The sequence below is a fragment of the Falco biarmicus genome, chromosome 15, assembly GCF_023638135.1.
Source record: "Falco biarmicus isolate bFalBia1 chromosome 15, bFalBia1.pri, whole genome shotgun sequence".
NCBI lineage: Eukaryota > Metazoa > Chordata > Aves > Falconiformes > Falconidae > Falco > Falco biarmicus.
The window spans coordinates 2,236,862-2,262,143 of record NC_079302.1 but is presented as its reverse complement, the minus strand read 5'-3'; the positions used below and the strand labels follow the sequence as shown (position 1 = coordinate 2,262,143).

General features: G+C 65.8%; 4 protein-coding genes across 5 annotated transcripts; 2 read left to right on the top strand and 2 right to left on the bottom strand.

Moving 5' to 3' along the window:
• The first annotated feature begins 387 nt into the window (after positions 1-387).
• On the top strand, positions 388-8,664 carry CPNE7 (copine 7). Its single transcript, XM_056361250.1, has 16 exons — positions 388-521; positions 1,307-1,791; positions 4,081-4,263; positions 4,333-4,407; positions 4,808-4,882; positions 4,978-5,061; positions 5,137-5,226; positions 5,398-5,496; positions 6,296-6,382; positions 6,548-6,607; positions 6,843-6,976; positions 7,075-7,129; positions 7,251-7,302; positions 7,411-7,544; positions 7,714-7,950; positions 8,162-8,664. The coding sequence occupies exons 2-16, from the start codon at positions 1,567-1,569 to the stop codon at positions 8,297-8,299; spliced, it is 1,728 nt and encodes a 575-aa protein (XP_056217225.1). The 5' UTR covers positions 388-521; positions 1,307-1,566; the 3' UTR covers positions 8,300-8,664.
• A 2,119-nt stretch (positions 8,665-10,783) lies between these two features.
• On the bottom strand, positions 10,784-14,373 carry SULT2B1 (sulfotransferase family 2B member 1). Of its 2 annotated transcripts, XM_056360226.1 has the most exons (7): positions 14,088-14,373; positions 13,578-13,751; positions 12,032-12,284; positions 11,755-11,881; positions 11,586-11,680; positions 11,330-11,510; positions 10,784-11,241 (listed from the first exon to the last, which is right to left on the bottom strand). In XM_056360226.1, the coding sequence occupies exons 1-7, from the start codon at positions 14,141-14,143 to the stop codon at positions 11,126-11,128; spliced, it is 1,002 nt and encodes a 333-aa protein (XP_056216201.1). In that variant the 5' UTR covers positions 14,144-14,373; the 3' UTR covers positions 10,784-11,125. The 2 variants fall into 2 exon arrangements, with proteins under 2 accessions (XP_056216201.1, XP_056216202.1); XM_056360227.1 differs by lacking the exon at positions 14,088-14,373 and having other exon boundaries at positions 12,032-12,240; positions 13,578-13,756.
• A 125-nt stretch (positions 14,374-14,498) lies between these two features.
• On the top strand, positions 14,499-18,999 carry DPEP1 (dipeptidase 1). Its single transcript, XM_056360223.1, has 11 exons — positions 14,499-14,568; positions 14,930-15,161; positions 16,454-16,586; positions 16,709-16,841; positions 16,935-17,085; positions 17,198-17,267; positions 17,455-17,631; positions 17,711-17,795; positions 17,879-17,954; positions 18,106-18,241; positions 18,490-18,999. Exons 2-11 carry the CDS (start codon positions 15,043-15,045, stop codon positions 18,658-18,660), a joined length of 1,251 nt encoding a protein of 416 aa, XP_056216198.1. The 5' UTR covers positions 14,499-14,568; positions 14,930-15,042; the 3' UTR covers positions 18,661-18,999.
• A 685-nt stretch (positions 19,000-19,684) lies between these two features.
• On the bottom strand, positions 19,685-25,278 carry CHMP1A (charged multivesicular body protein 1A). Its single transcript, XM_056360229.1, has 7 exons — positions 25,188-25,278; positions 25,034-25,053; positions 24,440-24,517; positions 23,923-24,069; positions 23,237-23,365; positions 22,496-22,683; positions 19,685-21,757 (listed from the first exon to the last, which is right to left on the bottom strand). Exons 1-7 carry the CDS (start codon positions 25,192-25,194, stop codon positions 21,736-21,738), a joined length of 591 nt encoding a protein of 196 aa, XP_056216204.1. The 5' UTR covers positions 25,195-25,278; the 3' UTR covers positions 19,685-21,735.
• Positions 25,279-25,282: the final 4 nt, after the last annotated feature.

Here is a 25,282-nt window from a genome sequence, read left to right as displayed (position 1 = left end):
GCAGCCCCCAGCTGAGGGACGGGGTGCCTGGGGCTCAGTGGGTCCAGCTGCTCCAGCAAGCGGGGAGGGCAGCCGGTGGTCTTGGGGCACCCCATCCTTGTGCTGGGGTGTGGGCTGAGAGCATAGGGGGCTGGGACCAGGATGGGCCTCGGGCACCCCACGGGGAGCAGCAGGGGAGGGCGATGGGCTGTGGGGTGCTGGGAGCGAGGGCTGTGCCACGGGGGGCTCGCCCGGAGCGGGAGCACCAGCCCTGGCAGCGGCAGCGGTGCCAGGGACCCCGCTCAGCCCCGGTGCCCGCGGGTGGGCTCTGCTCCGGTGCCGGCAGCGAGGCAGTTAACGGAGCTTGTCATCTCCCTCTTAGGGCTCCGCTCCCGAGCTGCAGCTTGAGTCAGTTGTGTGGAGGTGGCAGCGGCGGCAGCTCCGGCTGGCACACCGGCTCCGGCTGGCACGCTGGCTCCGGCTGGCACACCGACCCAGCCCTCGGCCCGGCCGCCTGCGGAGCCCAGCCCACCGGCAGCCAGGTGAGGGGCACGGTGGGGTGGGGGGGAGCCGGCGCCCCCTCCGCTGGGGGATGCCAGGGGTGCCCGCGCTCCCAGGGAGGGGGGAGATGCCCGCCGGAGCTGGGGCACCGGAGCCATGTGCTGGGGGGGCCTGCATCACTTTGCCAGGAAACTTTGGGTGTGCGGGGGCATGGGCAGAGGGGTGGGCGCAGGCGCTGCAGCCTGGGGGGGACAAGCCCCAGCCCGGGGCTGGTAGAGCCCCTTGATGACCCACCAGCGCAACATTGCCTGGCTGGGTGTCACCAGCCTCCGGGTAGCAGGTGGCCCCCGTCCCCAGCATGGGGGAAATCCCACCGTCACCCTGGGGTGCCACCAGCCCCGCCTGGGCAGCGGGACATGGCCGGCGCTGCCAGCATCACCCGGTGGTGCAGACAAGGGCCCGGTGTCCCCACTGCCCTCTCCGGCCAGCCCTGCCCAGGGCGGCTGCGCTGCCCGCAGGGGTAAAGGGGGGGAGTTTCTGCTCCCCAGTACTCTGGGGTGGGGGCCCCGGGCTGCCTGCACAGCCCCCACTCCTGCACAGCCCCCCAGCCCCACTCCGGTGCCCCTTCCTCGCGGGATGCATCCTGTCCCTGCAGTGGGGCTGGGGCAGAGCCAAGCACGACCCTGTGGGACCCCTGGCCAGCCCAGGGGGCTGGTGGGTGACGGGGGACACAGCAGCACCCATCTGGTGCTTGGGGGGTGCGTGGGCAGCATCACAAGGGGTGCCCCAGCTCCGGCTCACCCCACTGTGCTTTGACACCTCGCAGGGCCCCGTGGAGCGATCGGGACTGGAACTGGCCACCCCACCTTGGAGAGGGTCCCCGGAGCCCCCTCCACCCACCAGCGCATCCCACCCCAGCCCCCACCAGTGCCCGCTGCCACCAGGGACCTACCCGACCCGACGCAGCTGGGCTCTGGCCCCACGCCCGGCACCGTGGGGCACCGTGCCCCAGGCATGACGGGCACCTGCCCCGCTCCTTGACAGCAACGAAGGCAGCGGCCGCCTGTGCCGCCCCGCTCCCCCCACATGCCCTTCGCCCACGGGGCCGCTTGCCCCCCATCGCGCCCGGCCACCCACCGCGCCATGGCCACCATGGGCGAAGCGCCCGAGCCGTCCCCCCAGGCCCCGCTGGCCGTGCTCTCCAAGGTGGAGCTGCGGGTGAGCTGTAAGCACCTCCTGGACCGCGACACACTCAACAAGTCAGACCCCTGCGTCCTGCTGCTGATGCAGTCCCAGGGCCAGTGGATGGAGGTAGGCAGGTGGGGGACACCCACCACAGGGCAGGGGCTGGCTGTCACTGGGGTCGTGGCGGGGCTGAGGGCAGGGTGCTGGGTGCAAGGTTTGTGTCTCTGTGATGGGGAGAGTAGCAGAGACGGCCCCAGGGTGGCTGCAGTGCCCATGGGGACGGAGACAGGGCAGGAGTGACTACGCGGAGGGCAGGAGATGGTGCGGAGCTGGGTGCGGGATGCAGAGCAGGGCGCAGGAGAAGCGGGAGAGTGGGGTGGAGGGTACAGAGCAGGGTGTGGGTGCAGAGTGGGGCGCAGAGCAGGGTGCAGGCTGCAGGAGATGGTGCAGAGCAGAGTGCACACAAAGGGTGCTGGATGCAAAGTGCAGAGCTCGCAGTGCAGGGTGCGTGCCAGGTACAGGGTGCAGGGTGCAGGGTGCGGAGCAGAGTGTAAGGTGCAGAGCAGGGTGCAGGGTGCGGAGCAGAGTGTAAGGTGCAGAGCAGGGTGCAGGATGGGGAGCAGCGTGCAGGGTCGGGAGCAGGGTGCAGGGTGGGGAACAGGGTGCAGAGTGCGGAGCAGGGAGCATAGCAGTGTGCAGGGTGGGAGGCAGGGTGCAGAGCAGGGTGCAGGATGGGAAGCAGGGTGTGAGGTGCAGAGCTGGGTGCAGAGCAGGGTGCAGGGCGTAGGGCACAGAGCACGAGGGCAGGGCAGGGTGCTGTGGCACACTCGGTGCAGGCACCTTGGCCGGAGCGAGTCCCTGGGGTGCCCATGGCACGTGGCTCCAGCACAGCTCCAGGGCCGCCCGCCATGGCCAAGGGACACCTCAGCCACCACTGGGGCAGCTCAGGCCTTGTGGGCTGGCCTCACCCTGCCCGGGGCAGCGGCTCAGGGGGGAGCAGGGCTGGCACTGCAGCCGTGTGCCCCGCATGGTGCTGTGCCAGGGGCCCTGGCGCCCGCCAGAGCCGCGGCTGGGCCCGGCGCTGGTGCTGGCGTGGCACCCTGCTATCGTTTCCCCACGGCTCGGCTCTGGGCTGGCGCCAGCAGCTCCGCGCTGGCTGATCGCCGCTGCTCAGCCGGCACATTCAGCGCTACATCCCGCTGCGTGTGATCGACTGCTCGCCCGAGCCAGAGCTGGAGCCAGGGCGGCGAGGGGCCCCGTGCCAGCTGCGGCTCCCGGGCTGTGCCGTGCCGAGCCAGTTGTACCCAGCTGTGCCAGTGTGTCGTGCCACGCTCTGTGTGCCATGCTGTGCCGTGCCATGCCATGCCGTGCCACACTCCGTGTGCTGTGCCACGCCATGCTGTGCCACGCCATGCTGTGCCATGCCATGCTGTGCCATGCCATGCAAGGGCAACAAGGCCCCCCTGCGCCATGTTTCCGAGGGACTCTGAGCTGCCCCCTCCCTGTCCCTGCCAGCCCGTGTCCCCCAGCCCAGACAACGGCTGAAGCCAGTTCAACCACTGCCCACCAGGTCTGAGAGCCGAAATGGCCCCAGCCACACCAGCAGGGGCTGGCACTGGAGGGGCTGAGGTGACCGAGACCCGGAGCACCGTGATGGAGCTGTGGGGCTGTCAGTGCCCGTGCAGGAGACCCGGTGCCACACGGGGTGGCCCTGCCAGCAGCGCGGCAGTGCAGGCTCAGCAGCTGCTGCCGGGCCAGGCAGGCGGTGGGCAGGGGCCGGCGGGCTGGCGGGGTGCCCTGGCCAGGATGTGTCCTGCTGAGTCAACGCTGGCAGGGACAGGGTGCGGAGGAGGCTCCTGGAAGCTGCTCAGCACCCACTGCCAGCGCGGCTGGGAGATGCTGAGCACCCACCCACCTGCCAGGGCCACGGTGGCCAGTGGGTGGTGGCCCTTGCCCTTGGTCAGTGGGTGGTGGCCCTTGCCCTTGGCCAGCCCAGGTGGGAGCACAGGGGCTCGTCCTGGCACTGGCTCATTGCTCCTGCTTGAGCAGAGCCCTGGCAAACAGTGGCCCAGAGCCAGAGCATCCCCTCGAACTGGCCACGGGGCTTGCCCCAAACCCTGGAGGGAGCAGCGCTCCCAGCACCTGGGGGTTGGCAGGGCTGGAGTCCTCGTGCCACACGTGGCTGGCGATGGGGCTGCCTCCCAGTGCCCTTTGCCTGAGAACCAGCACGGGCAGGGAAATGCTTGTGCAGGGCCGGTCCTTCCTGCAGCTGCCCAATGTCCCTCATCCCTGCACCCCACATCCCCGTGCCCGGCTCTGGGCGAGCTCTGGCATCCCAAGGTCCTGGTCAGGTCTAGATGGGGCCCCAGGCTGGGCTCTGGCCCCGCTGCCCCCAGCTGAGCTCCCGCTGTGCAGGTGGACCGCAGTGAGGTCATCAAGAGCAACCTCAACCCCGTCTTCGCCAAGATCTTCATGGTGGACTACTACTTTGAGGAGGTGCAGAAGCTGCGGTTCGAGGTGTATGACAGCCACGGGCATGCCGGTGTGGGCACACATGACGATGACTTCCTGGGGGGCATGGAGTGCACCGTGGGGCAGGTGAGCCCCCACCCTCCACCGGGGACACCCACCAGTGGTGTCCTCTCCCTGACCCCTACGCTTTTGCAGATTGTGGCGCAGAAGCGGGTGACGAAGCCGCTGTTCCTCAAATATGGGAAGTTCGCCGGCAAGTCCACCATCACCGTGAGTGGCCCAACACATGCCAGGAGTGACACCGGGCTGGGACCCTGCGGTGGCACCGAGCTAGGGCATGTGGGTGGCACCAGACTGGGGCACATAGGTGGCACTGGACTGGTGTGCTGGGATGTCATCGGGCTGGGACACAGAAGTGGCACTGAGCTGGAGCATGTGGGGCGTCCCCAATGACATGTCCTGTTGCCCAGCCCCACGGGCTCTCGGGGGCAGGCAGCGCTCAGGGTCCCCACTGCTGTCTGCCAGCCACCCTGGGGGTCCCCGCCATGCTGGGGGAGGCACGTGGCACCCTGTCCCCTCCCAGGCCACCACCCTGCCCACGCAGGCAGGGAGGACAGGGGGACGAAGCCTTGCCAGGCGCTGAGCACCCTGCGGCCGCCTCACCTTGCAGGTCATCTCGGAGGAGATCTCGGGGAACAACGGCTACGTGGAGCTCGCCTTCCGGGCCAAGAAGCTGGATGACAAGGTGAGCCAGGTCCCGCAGGAGCTGGGGGGCCGTGCAGGCAGGGCAGGTGGGGCAGGCAGGGCAGGCAGTGCTCTGCCCCATCCTCCCTCCTCCAGGATCTCTTCAGCAAGTCGGATCCCTTCCTGGAGATCTACCGCATCGACGACGACCGCAGCGAGCAGCTGGTGTACCGCACCGAGGTGAGGTCCCGGGCAGGATTCGCTCCTCGGCTGCCCTGGGGGCTGCCCGGCCCCGCTGAGCCCCTTGCCCCGCAGGTGGTGAAGAACAACCTGAGCCCCATCTGGGAGCCCTTCAAGGTCTCCCTCAACTCGCTGTGCAGCTGCGAGGAGAAGAGGAAGCTGAGGGTGAGGAAGGGTGAAGGGGGCCCGCATCCCTGCCACGGTGGCACACGGATCCCAGCTTCCCCACGGCCCCGCATGGGCAGCGTGCTGGGGACCCCCGGGGCCGGGTGCGGTCTGGGGGTGTGGGTGCGTGGCCCCCCGCAGCGGGCAGGGCTGAGCCGTCCCCCGCTGCAGTGCGTGGTGTGGGACTACGACTCGCGGGGCAAGCACGACTTCATCGGCGAGTTCTTCACCACCTTTGAGGAGATGCAGAAGGCGATGGGGGAGAACAAGGTGGGTGTGGGGACATGGGGACAGCCCGTGGGGTCACCCCTCCATGCTGCCAGCAGATCCCATTCCCAGAGGCACCTCCCAGCTCCTTTCTGGTTCTGGGACCATTGTCCCCTCGCTGCGCCCCTCTTTGGCGAAGGGATGGTGGGTCTGTGCTCCTCTGGGGACGTCAGCCCTGGGGCCGGCGGGCTGCAGGGTCGTGGGGCCGTGAGGCTGCAGAGGTGGGGTTATGGGGCTGCGGGGTTATGGGGCTGCGGGGTTATGGGGCTGTGGGGTTATGGGGTTGTGGGGTTATGGGGCTGCGGGGTTATGGGGCTGTGGGGTTATGGGGCTGTGAGGTTATGGGGCTGCGGGGTTATGGGGCTGCGGGGTTATGGGGCTGTGGGGTTATGGGGCTGCGGGGTTATGGGGTTGTGGGGTTATGGGGCTGCGGGGTTATGGGGCTGTGAGGTTATGGGGCTGCGGGGTTATGGGGCTGCGGGGTTATGGGGCTGCGGGGTTATGGGGCTGCGGGGTTATGGGGTTGTGGGGTTATGGGGCTGCGGGGTTATGGGGTTGCGGGGTTATGGGGCTGTGGGGTTATGGGGCTGTGAGGTTATGGGGCTGCGGGGTTATGGGGCTGCGGGGTTATGGGGCTGTGGGGTTAATGGCTGGGGGGCCTGCAGGGTTATGGGGCTGTTGGGTCACAGTGCTGCAAAGCTGCAGGGTCAGGGGTCTGTGAGGTGATGGTGGGGGGTGTGGGCGCATGGGGCCGTGTCCCCAGGGTGGGGGTCGCAGGCCGCGTGGGTGCTGCGTACCGCAGGTGCAGTGGGACTGCATGAACCCCAAGTACAAAATCAAGAAGCGCAACTACAAGAACTCAGGGGTTGTGGTTCTGCTGGACCTGAAGGTGAGTGCTTGTGTCGTGTCGTGCCGTGCTGTGCCGTGCCATGCCATGCCACGCCGTGCTGTGCCATGCCATGCTGTGTCGTGCTGTGCCGTGCCGTGTTGAGCCATGCCAGGCTGTCACGGGGTCGCGTGGGACAGGACCAGCTGATGCAGGTCCCTCTGGAAGATCCACAGGGTCTACTCCTTCCTGGACTACATCATGGGTGGCTGCCAGATCCACTTCACGGTGAGCAACGTCCCCTACCCCAAAGCACGGGGAGCTGGGCAGGGGCTCCAGCACGGGGCCACACAGTTGTCCCCAGGGCAGGGGACCATGGGCGGCACATCCCGGCTCCCCCCGAGCTGTGGCTGTGCCACAGTGCCGGTGAGCGGGGCTGGCAGAGCCACCCGACCTCAGCAGGACACACCGGTGGGTGGCTCCGTGCACCCTGGGGGGACCCTCACTGCCGCCCCCCCACCAGGTGGCCATCGATTTCACGGCCTCCAACGGGGACCCCCGAAACAGCTGCTCCCTGCACTACATCAACCCCTACCAGCCCAACGAGTACCTCAAGGCGCTGGTGGCGGTGGGCGAGATCTGCCAAGACTACGACAGGTCTGTTGCTCTGGCGGGTCCCCGGGGGCCAGGACACCCCGGTGGTGGCCACCCCAGTGCTGGCACTGCCAGAGCTCCTCACACCCCTTCCCCTGCAGTGATAAGAAATTCTCAGCCCTTGGCTTTGGTGCAAGGATCCCCCCCAAATACGAGGTAAGGGTGTGGTCGGGGTCCTGGGGGACCCCAGGGATGGGCTCGTCCCTCCAGGCACCCTTGGCCATGGCAGGTGATGGGGGGGTGGGCACCGACTGCCCCCTCCCCTCTCACCCTCCAGGTCTCCCACGATTTCGCCATCAACTTCAACCCTGACAATGATGAGTGTGAGGGTGAGCCCAGCTCCGGCGGGGCCGGGGATGCCTGTCTTGTGACACCCCACCATGCCAGAGCCTGGTGCTGCTGGGACACCCCCCTCTTACCCCTCACATTCCCCGCAGGCATCCAGGGTGTCGTGGAGTCCTACCAGAGCTGCCTCCCCAAAATCCAGCTCTATGGCCCCACCAATGTGGCCCCCATCATCTCCAAGGTGGCTCGCGTGGCGGCCGATGAGGAGCGGACGAAGGAGGCTTCAGTATGTACCTGCCACCCCCGGCAGCTGGCGCGGGGCTGGGCTGAGACCCAGCACACTCGTGCCACTTGTGGCTGCTCCCACGTTGGAGCTGAGCCCTGGTCCTGCTCCCCCTCATGGGGCTGGCAGCGGGGCCGGGCCGCCCCCCAGCGCATCTGTTGTCCTCCCACAGCAATACTTCATCCTGCTGATCCTGACGGACGGAGTGGTGACGGACATGGCGGACACGCGGGAGGCCATTGTCCGCGCCTCCTACCTGCCCATGTCCATCATCATCGTGGGGGTGGGCAACGCCGACTTCACCGACATGCAGATCCTGGATGGGGATGATGGCATCCTGCGCTCCCCCAAGGGCGAACCTGTCCTCCGCGACATCGTCCAGTTTGTCCCCTTCCGGGAGTTCAAGAATGTGAGTGGAGCACTGGTGGCCCTGCTGTCCCCTCCTGTCCCCTGCTGTCCCCTCCCATCCCCTCCTATCCTCACAGCAGGACAGAGCATTGTGGCGCAGCAAGCCAGTGCCTCACAGCTGCTGCTCTGCACGTGGGGGTGGGCAGGTGGCACGGTGAGCCCCGGTCTCACCTGTCCCCCCCCGGTGTCCCCTGCTGTCCCCCATCCCACAGGCATCACCGACAGCCCTGGCGAAGTGCGTGCTGGCGGAGGTGCCCAAGCAGGTTGTGGAGTACTACAGCTACAAAGCCTTCCCCCCGCGCTGCCCCCGCCCTGAGACCCCCGACTCCAACCTCAGCTCGCCCCAGTGAGGGCCCCCCCCTCCCCCCCGGCATGGTGCAGGGATGAATGGCGTCCCCTCCGGGTCCCAGCCCTGCCACAGTCCCCTTCTTGTCAGGTGGGGGGGGCACCTGCAGCATGTCCCCACTGGCACCTGGCCAGGGACATGGGGCCCTGGTGCAGGGACCACCCCCCCAGCACTGCCCGGGGGTCCCCGCTGGGCATTGTCTGGTCTTGGTGGTCTGCACCCTGCAGCCCATCCCCACTCCAATCCTGCTGTCCCCGTGGTCCTCTCAGTCCCCGCTTGTCTGTTGCTGTGACGTCATTTGGAGGCTGCATGATGAACCCCCCGCGGCATGCGGGACCCCCCCCAATAAAGCATCCAGCCGTGTCCGTGCCACTGCTCTCCAGGTGCCAACACCGAACCTCCCTGCCAGGTGCTCAGTGGGGCAGGGGGATAGCCCCGGGGGCCACCTGTCCCCTTTGTGCCCCTCACCGTGACACCCTGGCCAACAGCGAGAGCCAAACGCAGCCCCCAGCCACGGGTGCCCGCATGGCCACGGGTGCTGCTGCTGGCCGCTCCGGCTGCCCCTGTATTTCGGGGGATTCGTGACTGGCAGCGTGCGGGGCAGCGCTGGCGCTTTGGAGCTGTGATGCTTTTGAGCAGCTGCCGCTTTCAAGTTGTGCCGGAGCGGCCAGCCACCTGCTGTGCCACTGCCGGCTGCCGCGGCCCCAAATCCAGGCCACAGGAGCGGGAGTAGAGGCAGTGCCGGCGTCCTGCTCCTGCCCGGCACATGGCCTTGGCCACGTGCTGCGTGCCACGTACCATGTGCCACATGCCATGTGCCACATGCCGTGGGTCGCGTGCCATGCACCGTGTGCCACGTGCTGCGCTGTGTGCTGTGTGCCGTGTGCCATGCACCATGTGCTGCGTGCCATGCAATGTATGCCGTGTGCCATGCAGCGTGCCACATGTTGCATGTGCCATGTCATGCACTGCGTGCCATGTTCCATGTGCCATGTGCTGTGTGGCACATGCTGCGTGCCACATACCAGGTACTGCATGCTGCGTGCCACTCGCTGTGTGCTTCATGGTATGTGCTCCATGTTGCGCCATGTGCCACCCCGTGTGCCATGTACCCTGTGCTGTGTGCCGTGTGCCACGTGCCATATGCAGTGTGCCACGTGCCACGTGCTGTATGCCATGTGCCATGTTCTGGGTCATGGGCTGTGGGCTGCATGCCATGGGCCATGTGCCATGCTGCGCCATATGGTGTGCACCACGCACGGGCACTGTGCCACGCTGCCGCCATGTGCGGCACACCGAGTGCTGTGCGCCGTGTGCTGCGCTGAAAGCCGGGTGTTTCCTGTGTGCCAGCTGCTTCCTGCCATGTGCTGCGTGGCAGTGCCACATGCCACGTGTCCTTCACCCTGTGCCATGCGCTGTTTGTTGCCATCTTAGTGCCAGCAGATGCTCCCAGGGAAGTTACATCCACTGGTGTGGGGTGTGGCCACCACAGGGACTGAAACTGGGGCCTGGTGCAGCTTTCACAGGGCAGGGGCCACCCAAGAGCTTGCCACATGGGTGCCACCAAGCTGGGCTCCGGGGCCAGGGATGCTGCTGGCACCCAGGATGACAGCACCAAGGGTGACAGCACAGGGGTGCCAGCCTGTGCCCGTACAGGCAGGCACTCAGCCATCCACCGGTACAGCCATGCTGAAGTGCCATGACCCAGTGGCACTGCCCGCTGCCGGCACTCCTGCACGCCGGCAGAGCACGCTGCCTGCACTTCCCGGATCAGCCCGTGTATTTATAGCTCCTGATTCATCTCCTATACAGCAGGATAATAGATGTCACCATAGAAACCCAGTGCCTGACGAGGCTGTGGCGGCAGCTGGCCCTTGGCGCGGGCAGGGGTCTGCCCCGGCACCCCCATGTGTGGGGCTGGCTGTATGTGGGGTGAACCCACGGGGCTGGGGGTGCCCAGCATCACCCAGCGCCACCCAGCCAGGCTGCACCCACCGGCGGTGCGGCTGGCAGGGGAGTGGCGGCACGGCAGGCAGGGATGGCAGGCATCGGTGCCACCGGGTGCCCAGGGAGGGTCTTGCCACCCGTGGCACTGGGGGGGTGCGCTGGGGCCAGGCGAGGGGCAGATTGTGCCTGGGGGGTTACAGAGGATGCATTGGGGCAGGAGGGCCCCAGAGATTGGGGGGGGGACACGGGACACGTGTGGCCCAGGGGGCCTGGGTGCTGCCAAAGGAGCCAGCTCCGTGCCGTGGGCTCGGCCGGCAAATGCTGGCACCGTGCAGCCGTGTCATTGACCCCACGGCGGGAGCTGGCAAGTGGCCATGGCCCGCGGCACTGTTCACCCGGCCATTGTCCCCGCCGCAGAGAGGGTCCCTGGGGATGGGGCCCTACCCAGAGCGGCCCCTGATAACGCCAGGCACTTCCCACCACCGGCACTGCTGGTGCCACTCACTTCCCACCCCGCACCCGTGGGAACACGCTGCCTGGCTGGAAACAGCAATAAATATTTATTTCCGCAGGGCAGGCTGGGCGGAAGGGGGGTCACGGCCAGGCACTCCTGCTCCGGTGTAAGGAAGGCCACAGGGATGGCCACGATGGATGGCCGGAAAAGTCCCCCATCCCCAGGGAGGTGTCATGCACCCAGTGTCCCCCCACCCCTGCTCCATGCCAGACCCCCTGCTGTGCTGCAGTCCTGGCCCCTGGGGCGATGCATGGGGGTCTATAAGTTATGGGGGTGCTGGGGGGCTACGAATGCAGGGTACCTGGGCGGGTGGGGGACCCATCGTGTTGTGCAGCGACAGGGCTGAGCGATGCCGGCCCCCCCAGCCCCTCAGGCCATGGGCCAGCACATGGGCAGCTCCAAGTCCCCCATCTCCTCCTGGTAGAGGCGGTTGAAGAGGGCGTTTTGCTGGGGGGAAAAGTGGTCGCGCCAGTCGCCCACCACTCCTGTGGGACAGAGGGGATGGGGCAGCAGGGGGGCTGCAGCTGGGGCCAGTGCCCCCCGTGTCCCCTGCCACGTCCTCCCCCACCTCACCTTTCCTCATGAAGGATCCCTGGCTGTGGTCCATGATCTCGGTGGGGATGAGGGTGTAGTTGGCCATGACGTTGTCCCGCATAGTGGCAAAGCTGCAGTGCTGCTCCAGGGCTCCCAGCGTCTCCAGCCCCAGTGGGCAGCCCAGGAAGGTGCTGAGCCGCTGTGCTGTGCCGCGCAGGTCCTGTGGTGCAAGGACCGGTCAGCCCTGGGCAGCCAGCAGGGACGGGGACGGGGACACGGGCACGCCAGGGCTCACCTGGTGCAGCTCCTCGTAGGTGACGTAGAAGATGTCTAGGAGCTGCCGCTGGCCCAGCCATCCCTTGACGTGGTCGAACCAGGAGCCATAGTGCACTGCAGGGAGGCAGGGAGTGGGGGGGGGCCTCGTGGCCGAGCCCTGGGGTGCCGGGGACCCCCCCAGCCCTTACCTGTGCCCTCAAGGAACCGTGTGAGGAAGGTATCAAAGGAGCCGGGGTCAGGCAGGAACTTGGCCAGGCGGTGGAAGTGGTAGAAGGAGACAACGACATCCTTGGGGTTCCTGGCTACGTAGATCACCTGCCAGGGGACGGTGTCAGCCCCATGGCCAGGGGGGATTCCCCACCACCCTGCTCAGAAAGCCCCGGCAATCACCCTGGCTGTGGGAAGCCCTGTGGGCATGGGATGCCCCTGCGGGGACCCCCCGGGACCGTCCCAGACCCACCTCACCTTGGCCTTGCTGTGCTGCAGGGCAGGGGCCAGGACGCGGGCGGGCAGGTGGGTGGTGATGAGCCGGCGGGTGGCCGTGTCCCGCAGCGCCTGCCTGAAGTAGATCTGCTCCAGCCAGGGCGCCCGCTCCCAGTTGGGAATGGTCTTGGCCGGCAGCACGTCCCCGCGGCTGAACAGCAGCGTCAGGATCTCCTGCATCCAGGTGGTGCCTGGGGAGGTGGGGGTCAGGGCAGCGCCAGCCCTGCGCAGGGCACTGTGTGGCACGGCATGGCACAGCGTGGCACGGCACGGCTCACCACAGCACACCACGGCATGGCATGGTATAGTATGGCATGGCATGGCTCACCACGGTGCGCCATGGCATGGTGTGGCATGACATAGCCTAGCACAGAATGGCACAGCATGGCAAGGCATGGCATGGCATGGCACAGCACTGCATGGCACAGCAGGGCAGAGCACGGCATGGCATGGCATGGCACAGCACTGCATGGCATGGCTCAGCACAGAATGGCACAGCAGGGCAGAGCATGGCATGGCATGGCACAGCACTGCATGGCACAGCAGGGCAGAGCATGGCATGGCATGGCATGGCATGGCATGGCACAGCACTGCATGGCATGGCTCAGCACAGAATGGCACAGCATGGCAAGGCATGGCATGGCATGGCACAGCACTGCATGGCACAGCAGGGCAGAGCATGGCATGGCATGGCATGGCATGGCATGGCATGGCATGGCATGGCATGGCACAGCACTGCATGGCATGGCTCAGCACAGAATGGCACAGCATGGCAAGGCATGGCATGGCATGGCACAGCACTGCATGGCATGGCTCAGCACAGAATGGCACAGCAGGGCAAGGTATGGCATGGCATGGCACAGCACTGCATGGCATGGCTCAGCACAGAATGGCACAGCAGGGCAAGGTATGGCATGGCATGGCACAGCACTGCATGGCATGGCTCAGCACAGAATGGCACAGCAGGGCAAGGCATGGCATGGCATGGCACAGCACTGCATGGCATGGCTCAGCACAGAATGGCACAGCAGGGCAGAGCATGGCATGGCATTGTATGGCACAGCATGGCATTGAATGGCTCGGCATGGCATAATGTGGCAGTGCCAGCTGAGCTGGCAGTGCCATGTGGGACCCCCAGCGCCCCCACCGGTCACACCAGCCTGGGGCTGGGGCCAACCTGGGGCTGGGGTGGCTGCCCCCCACCCGCAGGGCAGGGGCTTTGGCAGGGTGGGTGCTGACGGCCGGGGCTCCCTGCGCTGTGCTCAGGGGGAGCAGTGGCTGCAGGGCAGCGGGAGCCGGGGGTGTCCTGCCTGGCGGGGGGGGCTAGCCCTGAGCCCTGCCACCTCCGGGCCACGCAGGCAGCTCCCAGTCCTGGCGTCAAGCTTGTACCCCCCCCCCCCGCCCCCCCCCCATTCCAACCTGGGGGTCCCTAGCCTCATTGACTCCCCCACCTGGGTCCCCTCCCAGTCACCCACCCCTGCCAGACCCCCTCCTCGCCCCTGGCTGCCCCTGCCCTGCCAGCCCTCACCCGATTTGGGGTAGGTGGCGATGACCACGTCGGTGGGGCGGAAGGGGAAGGTGGCGGCGAAGCTGAGGGACTCCTGGGTGTGGAGGTGGCCGGGCAGGGAGATGCCGGCGAAGGTCTCTGTCACCTCCATCCGCTCCATGGCCCAGCCGCTGCGGGGACGCACTGGCAACTGGCCTTATATATCAGGAAAAGAGGAAGCCGTCCCAGCGGGCAGGATGCTGGGCCCCCCCGGCACATTCCTGCCGGGGGGCCAGGGATCCGGCCATGCTGGGGCCATCGCCGGGAGAGCGCTGCCTGCGGGGCCGGGGGACTGCGGGGCAGCCCGGTGCAAGGGACCCCCAGGGTGGGATGGGGGTCTCACGCAGCCAGACCTGCCCCCGCAGCCAGGAGAGCCGGGGGGCCGGGACACCCCACTCACCGGGAGGTGGGAAGGGTGTCGGGGACCCCAGCAGCCTGCGTTGACCGGGGGGTGCAGGCCCCAGCACGTGCCAGAGGAAGGGATTCACGTACCTGAGGAAGGAATTGCCATCCCGGCGCGCCCTGGGACAAGCAGCAGGGCGGGACATCTCCACGTGGCTCCGTGTGGGCAGCCCCACCGTCCCATGTGCCACACGTGACACTGCAGCCCCGCGGGAGCCAGCCGGGGTGCCCCCACCGCAGGCGCTGGGCTGAGCACCCGAGGTGCCTCAGTTTCCCCCGCAGCGCTGCAGCAGGGCGGTGGAGCGGGGGGAACCGGCACATGTGGGGCACCATCGGCAGCCCCACGCCAGGGCTGGGCCATCCTGGCTGCTGCCCCCCAGCCCCTCCATGGTGGGACGGCCTGAGCCACGGGGTGTGCCGGCACTTGGCTGCTCCCCAGCACCCGCCGCCATGTCAGGGGGTGGCTCTGGGGTGGCCGGAGCCCGTCCCAGCCCCGCCGCCGGCACACAAGCCGGAACACACGTTTCACAGCCATCGCAGGCAGCAGCTGTCCCAGCATCCCGGGGACAGGGTGAGCGGGGAACAGGGGTGCCAGGGCCTGCCCACCGGCCATGGGGGTGCTGGCAGTGCCAGCACCCACCCGGTGTGCCGGTGGGTGCCAGCCCTGGGATGGGGATGGCGGCGGGTGCCGGCGCTGGGGAGGCCTAGGCGGGGATGGATCCGGCACTTTCCCAACAAAAAAAATCTGGGCTGCATTAGAGGGGCTGGGAGCGTCACCGCAGCTATGCAGCACGGCACGGCACGGCCCTGCTGCCCGGGGCCGGCTGGGGGAGGCTGTGCCGTGCCGTCCTGGTGCCCGGGCGCTGCCAGGGCCACGGCACAGGGTGCACGGGGTGGGGTTACGGCTGCGTCTCCTGGTTATTTATTTACAGCGGGCGAGGACAGACGGTGAGCTGGGGCAGCTGCCCCGGTGCGTGCACTCAGCAGCCTCGTGGCGGTGGCAGGTCACCCCAGATCGTCCGCCAGCAGCGCCGGGCAGCCAACAATGCCGGGCGGTAGCGTGTTGGCGCTGGCGCTGGCGCTGTGCCTGCTCCTGCCCTGCGCCGGGCAGCATCACCGGGAAGAGGCTGAACGCATCATGATGACCACGCCGGTCATCGACGGGTGAGCAAAGGTTGCCTGGCTCCATGGCGTGCATGGCCGCCCTGCGGGTCTCCCCGAAAAAAACCCAGCCAGAAAACCCCAGCGGGGAGGGCCCTGTGGGGAGATCCCGGTGCCGGGTACCGCGGGGCCACAGCGAGGGGATCCCCGGGCGGTGCACCGGGCCAGCAGCAGGCAGGATGCCGGGAAGCGGGCACGAGGCTGCACCGGGGAAGTTCCTGCTGGGGGTGAGCGGGTCCAGCTGGGCCATGTCCTAGGGAATGTCCCCAGTCTCATGCTGGAGCCCTCAGGAGGCTGGGGTCCCACAGCAGCTTGGCGTGGCCTGGCCCCTGGGAGGGGGCACGGGGCAGGGGGAGCCATGGCATGTGGGGACCGTGATGCAGGAGGGGAGAAATGGGAACTGGCCCGTGCGGCTGGTGCCCAGCACTTCCCCAGTGACACTGCTGGGTGTGGGACGCCGCATGGCAGTGACATCCCTGCATCCCTGTGGTGGCGACAGCCCCGCGGCGGTACCGGTGACATCCCTGTTGGAGGGACACCAGGCTGGCTCCGCCGGGAGCAGGGACTGAGCGGGGGCGGTATGTGGAGGGTGCATGGAGGATCCCCGGCCAGCCCCCAGCTCCTGCCAGCCAGCAAAGGGGGTCCCACGGGGGGCTGTCCCTGGGAGTGACCTGTCCCTAGCTCCTGGCTGGGCAGCAGGCACAGATGGGTGGGCAGATGGACCAGTGGGTGGGTGGGTGGGTGGATGGATGGAGGGATGGAGGGATGGAGGGATGGAGGGATGGATGGAGGGATGGAGGGATGGATGGAGGGATGGATGGATGTGTAGAGGAGTGAAGGCGGAGGGTTGATCAGCATTGATAACATGCAGCTGTGGCCTTGCCTCGAGGGCAGTGGGTTGATTGACATGGATGATGTGCAGGTGTAGCTCGTTCTAGCTAAGTGGTTAAATGGCACTGAGGGGTGGGGGATGGGTGGTCAGATGGAGGGGGAGTGGTGTGGTTTGGTCTCTGGAGGAAGGATAAACAGCATGGACAGGAGAATCTGACTGATGGTAAAAAGCCTTGTTACGGCCTGATAGCTTGTGCTGCAACATGGATGGGTGGGAGGATGGATGGGTGGGAGGATGGATGGATGGATGGATGGATGGAAGGACAGGTAGATGGAAGGAACAACAGCCAGCTGAGTGGGGAATGGGTGGGCAGCCAGGCAGGGAGATGGGCAGCCAGGAGGCTGGCTGGACAGATGGGCAGGTGGACAGACGGCCCCTCACTCCCGCTCTCTCCCCTGCCCAGGCACAATGACCTGCCCTGGCAGCTTCTCGAGAGGTTCAACAACCAGCTGGGGCTGCCAGAGGCCAACCTCATGCTGCTGAACGACACCCACACCAACATCCCCAAACTGCGCCGCGGGCACGTAGGCGGGCAGGTGGGATGGCGAGGCTGGTGGGGGCACCGGGATGGGCAGGGGGCACCAGGGAGGGCACTGGGGTGGGTGGCAGTGGGCACTGGTCTGGGGTCCCCGTGCTCACCGGCTGCCGTCGCGGGCAGTTCTGGTCGGTGTACGTGCCCTGTGACACGCAGAACAAGGACGCAGTGAAGCGCACGCTGGAGCAGATCGACGTGGTGCACCGCATGTGCCAGCTTTACCCTGAGACCTTCGCCTGCGTTGTTGACAGCACTGGTGAGCGGGCACAGGGCCGGGATGTGGGTGCCTCAGGGGATGTAGGTACCCCCATGCCCCCCCCCCCCGCTGATGCTCCCTGACCTCCTGCAGGCATCCAGCAGGCTTTCCAGAGCAAGAAGGTGGCCAGCCTCATCGGGGTGGAGGGCGGCCACTCCATCGACAGCAGCCTGGGTGTCCTGCGCACCTTCTACCACCTGGGCGTCCGCTACATGACCCTCACCCACAGCTGCAACACCCCTTGGTAGTCCTTGGTGGGGGATGGGGTGACAGGGCCAGTGTGGGGGGGACAGGTCATGCAGCTGGGCAGGGGCATGTGGCTGGGGGTCCCCCCTGATGCTCTCCCTGCTCCCTAGGGCCGACAACTGGCTGGTGGACACCGGGGACGAGCCAGCCGTGCACCATGGCCTCTCACCCTTCGGGAAGGTGAGTGGGGACAGTGTCAGCAGTGATGTCCAGGAGCAGCAGCTGGGGGGGGGGGGGGCTGTGGTACTGGCACCCCCAGCCTCTTGCCGGGTTGTTAAGCCCGGCAGCGGGTGTGCCGGGTGCACAGTGCCCCCCATGCAGGGCTGCCACAACCCTTCATGCACCCTCAGCCACCCCGTCCCCACAGATGGTGCTGGAGGAGATGAACCGCCTGGGCATGATCGTGGACCTGGCCCATGTCTCAGTGGAGACAATGAAGGTTGTGCTGAGCCTCTCCAAAGCCCCTGTCATCTTCAGCCATTCGTCCGCCTACACGCTCTGCCCGCACCGCCGCAACGTGCCTGATGATGTGCTGGCAATGGTGGTGAGTGCTGGGGCACGGCTGTGGACGGGGAGGGTGCCGGTGGCGGGGGCCACAGGGTTCAGGGCCACCTCTCCCCCAGGGTGCCACAGGCAGCCTGGTGATGGTCAACTTCTACAATGAGTACGTGACCTGCGCGGACAAGGCCACGCTGGCTGATGTTGCAGGTGAGGTGGGTCCCCGGGTGGGTGGGGGGTGGCAGTGTCTCCCCCTGCCAGCACCGCTCACCCCGGCCCCTCCATACCCACAGACCACATGGACCATGTGAAGAAGGTGGCTGGTGTCCAGTGCGTTGGCTTCGGCGGGGACTACGATGGGGTCACAAGGTGAAGTGGGTGATGGGCACGGGACAGGGCAGTGAGTCCCTGGCCATGGGGACTCTGCAATGCTGGGGGTTCCCTTGTGCCCTGTGTGGGTAACTGGGTGGTGTGGGAGATGGGGGCCACCTGCCCCCGGCACAGCTGTGGGGTGGCACAGGGTCCCCACTGGCCTGGAGGATGTCTCCACATACCCCGCACTGGTGGCTGAGCTGCTGGCAAGGAACTGGACGGAGGAAGAGGTGAAGGCGGCCCTGTCCCTGAACCTGCTCCGCGTCTTCAAGAAGGTGGAGGAGGTGAGCAGAGCATGGGGAGCACAGAGGGCACGGGAACACATGGAATGGCGGAGACAAGTGGGACATCAAGACATATGGCACTTGGACGTATGGGGACACGAGGTGGCATGTGGACACATTGGGTAGGGGATGAACGGGGGCATGGGGACGTTCGGGGCTTGGGATGGCACAGCGATATGCAAGGTGACAGGGGCTGCGTGGGGCACCGGGACAGCCCCTTGTTGCAAACCACCCTGTCCCCCTCGCAGGTGAAGATGAGCCTGCAAGGCATGGCTGCCCGTGAGACTCCCATCGCCTTTGAGGAGCTGGAGGGGATGTGCAGGACCAGCTATGGGTACAGCAACGGTGCTGGCACAGCCCAACTCCTGCCGGCAGCCCTGGTGCTGGCGCTGGCCCTGCTGCGCTCCCTGCTCCCCTAGCACCCGGCCCCCTGCCCTGCTGCCCCTTCCCACCTGCACCACGAGCGACATAAAGCTGTGCTTCGAGCACTGCTGGCAGCACACATCCGTGCTGGGGCCCTGCGGGGACCACCGGCCCCGTTGCCCTGCTCCCAGCGGGAGGCTATGAGCCACCCTGGCACATCACCGGCCACGCCGGCACCCTGCCAGCTGCCCCAGTGGGTGCCCACCCCGGGACAGCGGGAAGCAGTAACCGCACCAGGGGAGCGACACATCACCGCAACACGCGGCCAAGGTGGCTGTAGGGCTGCCTCCACAGGATGCTTACAGTAATAATTAGCTAATTAATTGCCTACTCAATTATCTTCTTAGTAATTTCCTCTCACATTTGGGAACAGCCGGTCTTCAGAGCAGAGGCGGCTTTGGGCACCAGGAAAACAGGCAGAAGAAGGAAAGCCGTCTTCCTGTGGCATTCACAAACTGGCTGAGGCACAGAGGCTGTCTGCCAGCCCCGCAGCGGGAAGGGACGGGCACCGGGAAGGGACGGGCACCGGGAAGGGGCGCACCCGGTCCCTGCTGGGATGGCAACCACAGCCATCAGTCCCGGTGGCAAAGCCGCTATCGGCAGGTGCCGGGGGCAGGACCGGGATGGGGAGCACTAGGGCTCGTGCTGTGGGGCATGAGTGGGGATCTCCCCACGAGGGCTGGAGAAGGGCGCAGGGAGCTGGGCAGACCGAAAGCTGTGCAGGGGAAAAGGAGCTCGACTGGAGCCAGCAGCTCCGGTGAGCCGGTGGTGCCTGCACTGGGGCCGCAGTGGCTCCTGTGCACCCTGGTTCCTCCCAGCTTGGCCACATGAAGGAAACTGGTCCCTGCAGGGGAGGTGTGGGGGGCACTTCCCCTCCGGCACCCCTGGAGGCAGTGATCCCAGAGGTGGGCAGCCATGGGTGCTCGGCCGGGGACAGGGCACAGCCCTCATGCTATGCCACAGGCAGAGGGGACCACAGCCCCCTCTCTTTGCACCTGAAGCCCTAGCCACAGCACAATGGATATTCAGGGATCATTTATTGAAAAGAGCAAAAGGTAATCAACAGGGGCGCGGCAAATGAGACAAGCTTAAAAAAAACCAAACCACAGAGAAACATCACACTGAAATGGGGAGTGGGTCCAGGGCCGGGGCTCCCCGGGCTGCAGGGCACGTCCCAGCCCCCAGCCCCACGGGTCACGGGTGCCACCTGTGCAGGGGAGCAGGAGCCAGCAGCAGCCCCACTCCACCGTGTGGGCACAAGTCTCCAGGAGGGCTCCTGCTTTCTGCCCAGCCCAGCGGGAGGTGGCACAAGGCCCAACACTTCACCATGCTCAAGTGACTTTGTAAGCCAAAGCCACCTCCACGGACAAGCACCCTGCACCCCTGCCAGCACATGTCGGGGAAGAAGGCTCTGTCAGTCGTGAGACACTGCCAAGGCCACTGAACTCAGAAGAAATAATCAACAGTGAAAAGTGTTTGTGTTGCAAGTGCTGGGGAGATGGCCCCTGGCCTGCAGCGAGTCGGCGGCACCAGGAGCCGGAGGGAGCTGCCTCCCCCTCTCCCCCACGCTTCCCTTCCCTCCTCTCAGCACAGCCCAAAGCAGCAGCTGTGCATGCCTTAAAATTCCCCTTCAAAGCAATGAACCAGAGCTGCCCTGCTGCAGCGGGACCAGCTGCCCACCCTGGCTGGCACGGCTTGGCATGGCCCCGGCAGCCACCCGGCCCTCATTTACAGTCCGTGGCAAGGAGGTCAAAGGGCCTCCTCGGCAGAGCCAAAGGAAACATTTCCTTCCCAGCGAGCTTCCCATCAGTCTGGCACCATGGCGGTGACTAGAAGTCACAGAGCAACAAGGGGACAGAAAACTTCGGCTCCATGGGGAAGGGTCCAAGGGACAAGCAGCCAGGATTCCCCACAAGCAGTGAGAGAGGGGACAGGGGAAGCAGCCCCCTCTCACCCCAGATGCAGCAAGGTGGGGACATGGAGGAGACAGAGGCAACGAGCCACAGCCAGCACAGGCAGACACACTCTCGGGATGGTTTCACACTCTCAGGATGGTTTAGCATCTACCATCACACCCAGCCACCCGAGGGACATTTGGGAACAAGGCTGTGGCCACCACAGCTGTGAGCCTGGGAGCTCCCAGCTGCTGGACACGGGGCAGGGACTGGCCCACACGGGAGGTCGGGGCCTGGATAACCGTTTCCAGACTGCAGCGGCTGGCGATGAGGAACGCATGGATTTACACACACAGCACACAGGCTCGCGCAGGGCAGGACAAGCGTTTCAAAGGTCACTTTGTGGTACAAAGCTCCAGGGAGGTTTGGCCTGGCAGGACAAGAAGCTAGCGATTGGCGAGGTGAAGTCCGCAAGCAGGGCGCCCAGCTGCGGCTCGGGAAGATCACTGCGAGGGAAGAGATACCACAGCGCAACCTCCCCTCCCTGCAAGGCACTAACCTTCCCAGAACCACCACAGCCAGGAAGACAGCCCTTCCCAAAGCACCGCAAGAGGAAGGCAGCCCCACAGGGATCTCCCTGCTTCTTGTAAAGAGCTCCGTGCTGTGGGCCCCGCGGAGAACGCAGCCCACAGCTCAGAGACCCGGTCTAAAACAGATAACAGGCGTGCAACGGAGTCAGGCGAGCTGCACCCCAGAAGACAGCGCAACCCGCCTCCAGGATTCCTTCAGTGTTCAACCAGGAGTGGGACACTGCATCGTGGGACACTGTCAGAAACCAGCAGCAACCCTCAAATGAAAGACACCCTGAAATCAGAACCAGCAAAGCGTTCCTCAAGCCCAGAGAGAGGCTGTGGCTGCTCAGAACTCAGAACCCCCCTGCCAGGATCGCTGCCTGCTCTGGGAAAAATAGTCATCGTCACACCCAAAAAGAAGAGTCTAAACGCAGGCAGGCAGGGCTGGGGATGTGCTCCTGGAGGAGGGGGTGGCCGACTCTGCCTGGCCAGTATGTCAGAGCAAAGATGTAGCAGAGGCTGTGGGGAAGGATTCCTGGGCCCCTCCACCCCACACGCCGTACCACCAGTGCGAGGCAGCAGTCCACAGGGGTGACAGGAGACCTTAATTCCGCAAGGCAGCCAACCTGGAAGGGAGAGCACGAGAGGAAACCGACATGAGAGCAGCAGGAAACAGCCGCGGCTCAGAAGGACCCTCCAGCTGGTGTGTGCAGAGAACACCCCTGCCCAGAAACCTCCCGCTTGTGGTTGAGGTGCAAGAAATCCTGCCCTGGAGCACGCGGCCACAGCTGCCTGGGGTTAACACGAAGCGTCGGTCATCAATGCAGGCAAGGCACCGCGGAGAAGGGGCTCCTGACTTTTCTTCTGGGTGCCATGCCACTGCAGCCCACCTGGCCCCTTCCCAGGAGCTGGGGACAGCTTGGGTGGGGGCTGCGTGGGGAGCAGCAGAGAGGAAACGGGGAGAGGAAGCTCATCAGCTCCTGGGGCAGTTCCAGGGAGACAGCCTGTTCCCGGCTGTTTGAAGGTCAGCGCCAAGCGTTCCCAGAGCAGCTGCGTGAGGGCCAGCACCGAGCAGGGGGAGACTGTTCTGCACCTTGTCGATAAGAGCTCGCTGCCAAGTGCCAAAAGCCACCCCCTCCCCCACGCCCAAAGCAGTTCTACAGCCCCAAACAACCATCTCGCCTGCCTGTGCAGGGTACTACAGGGACTGATGGGCTCCAGCTGGCCTGAGCACAAGAGACGGGGCTCAGCACCCACTCAGCCGGCCGCGATGGGCTCGCTCATTCCCTTCATGTTGGTAAGGGATCCCTGGGAAGGATTCAAGCTGCCTCAACACAAGGCGAAGGGCCCAGGACAGAACAAACCTCCGCGACAGCTGGTCTTCCTGGCTGCGGACCGAGCTCTCCCCGACTGCCGAAGCCCCCTCGGGGAGCTGGTTGAGCTGGTCCATGATCTCCAGGCCGTTCTCCTCCGCGATCTGGACAATGAGGCTGTCCACCTGCTCCTGCGGCGTGGTCAGCGTGGTAGCAGAGCTCATGGAGTCCTCCATGACCTGCACAGAGACAAGAGACAGCCTGTCACCCTGCCCCACCGGCCAAAGCCGCTCAGCCCAGCCCGGCTTCTTCCCCCAAAGAACTGGCTGCAGATCCCACGGTGCCACTGGCACTCCCAGCCAGAACAGCCTCAAGCCTGACAGCAGGGCTACAGCGGAGGGGTGCGAGGTCTGGGTCTGCCACAGGCCCCCTCTGAGCAGCAGCTAGCTATGGCACAGCCCCCCTCCCTCTCCTCCCCATCTGCTGCCATCCACGCAGGCCTCTTTGCACAGCGAGCTCCTTCCCCACCAAGCAGCGGAGATGCGTCTTCCCCAGCGTGTCTCTCAGCCCCCACAGAGAACAGAACGGCGGTAACAGCTCAAGGGGGTTCCCCACTACCAGAGGCTGGAGCCCCCCAGGGGAACAGAGCACTGCTGCGGAAGCCTGAAATGCAGCTGGGACCCAGCCCTCTCCCCAGAGCCAGCGTGTTATGGTTCACATTGAGAAGCCCACGCCCCCCAAAGCCAGCAGCTCCCAGCCCTCCCGGACCCCTCAGAGACCACCGGCACTTACCGATGTATGAACATCCAAATTCTGAACCTGCTGCTCGAATTTGTCCATCACTGCAGACACCTTCTGCAGGTCCATCGAGCTCAAAGCCTTATCCAAGGCCTTGGTCACCTGGGCCATGTTTTTTGTCACCTGCAAGAGAAGATTGCTTCACAGATGCTCTCCAAAAGCAAGACGGATAACGGCTGAGATTAAAAACCAAGGTCAGCGAGAGAGAAGCCACCATTTCTGATGCCAGCAACAGTGTCATGAGGCAGGACAGAGCCTGCTCCCTGGACACTGCAGCCAGCTCTCTGCAGGTTCAGCCTGGCTGCAGGTTTCTTGAGCCACACGCAGTCACTGAAGACCCCGGGCAGCGCTCCTGGTGGGACGGGCCCCAGCCCACCACCCTCATACACGCCACAAAGCAAGAGGCTCCAGGCACGAGCCTCTCCCTCTGTGCAGCCACAGGTTAAGGATCTAGCGTGAGCACCTGATGAAGCAGCCCCGCTGTGAGGCTGTCTGGGTGGGCTCTGCAGAGGCTGAACCTGACTGAGAGGGTCTGAGCTAACTGCAAGGCCTGTCAGGATCCTCTGCGGGGACAGGGAAGTCCAAGATGGGTTGAGGCAGCAAGAGGAGAAGAGCCAATGTTCACTCTCTGCAGGGCACAGACCCCTCTCAAAGCCCCTCACATCCCCAGAGGCTCTTACCCCCTTCATCGTCACGGCCGTCTGGACCTTGGAGGCCACTGCATCCACCCGGGAAGACATGCGGAGCCAGTTAAGCCCCTCATTCTTCTTGCGGATGGCATTCTCCGCATAGACACGAGCACACTCCACGTTCTTCTGCTGAAGGGCCTAGAAGGGCAAAGGACAACCACTCACACAAAGAATCCACCCCAGATTTATAAACAAGCACCCTCTGTTTCTGCCTCACAGGCTTCCAGCAGGAAACAGCTCTCCTATGACCCTCAAATCACTGAGCACGCCCTTAAACAGGAATTAAACCCTTCTCAGTAACACAGGAACATCCCATATCCAGCCAGCGGATTTGAGAGCTGAGCATAGGACTCTTGGAACCTGGGACTCTGGGAACGCTTGGAGGCTGAGCTGTGTGCAGTAAGGCCTGGGGAGGGGAACCTGCCACTTTCCCCAGTCCCTTGGCGGAACATGGCAGGAGGAAAGATCTCCAGCCACTCCCCACAGCACAGGGCAAGGTCCCACCCACCTTTTTGACTTTGGCTTGCTCAGCCTTGGAGTCCTTCTCAGCTTTTTTGGCGAGCTTCTCCAGCTGCTTCGCTGTGAACTGCAGAGAAACCAACAGGTTAGTGCCAGGATACAACGGCACAGAACCAGGGAGCTTGATAAGTGGAGCCCCCCCAGCTGCCTCCCACAGCCACCCCAACCCCCTGGCCGCGGGGGGGAACCGAAGAGATGGACCCCCCACAAGGACCGGAGGCTCCCAGAGCACACGGTAAACAGGCAATCCATTTTCCCCATCTTCCAAGAAGCGAAACACCGGGAACAGCCTGGGAACAGCGGGCCCAACGAACAAACCCGGCCATCAGGCTCCCTCTTCCCGCAGCCGCCGGCACCGGCGGGGCTCCCCCGGCACCCCGCGCCCCCGGGAAGGCGGGTCCCCGCGGGCTGGGGCCTCCGTCTGTTCTGGGCCGCAGCAGGAGAAACCCCGGCGAGGCGTGAGTCAGCGGGCGGAACGGTCCCCAGGCACCTCCCGGGGAGGGGCGGACGCCATCCTCGGCCCTCCGGGACCGGCCGCGGCGATACGTGACGGAGAGGAGGCGGAGGGTCCCGCCGCGCTCACCTTCAGCTGGAAGAGCGTGTCTGGAACGGAAGGAGAGCGCAGCCTCAGGCACCGGCGGCCCCGCGGCGGCCCCGGCTTGCCCCCGCCCTCGGTGCCGCCCACCCGGACAAGCCCCAGCCCCGCCGCGACGGGACCCCTCACCACCCGCCCTCACCGTCCATCCTGCCCCGGCGTCGCTTCCGGGTTCCACGGCCGCCGCTTCCGGGCTGCGCGCGCCAATTCTCGCGAGAGAGCCGCCTGGCGGGAGGT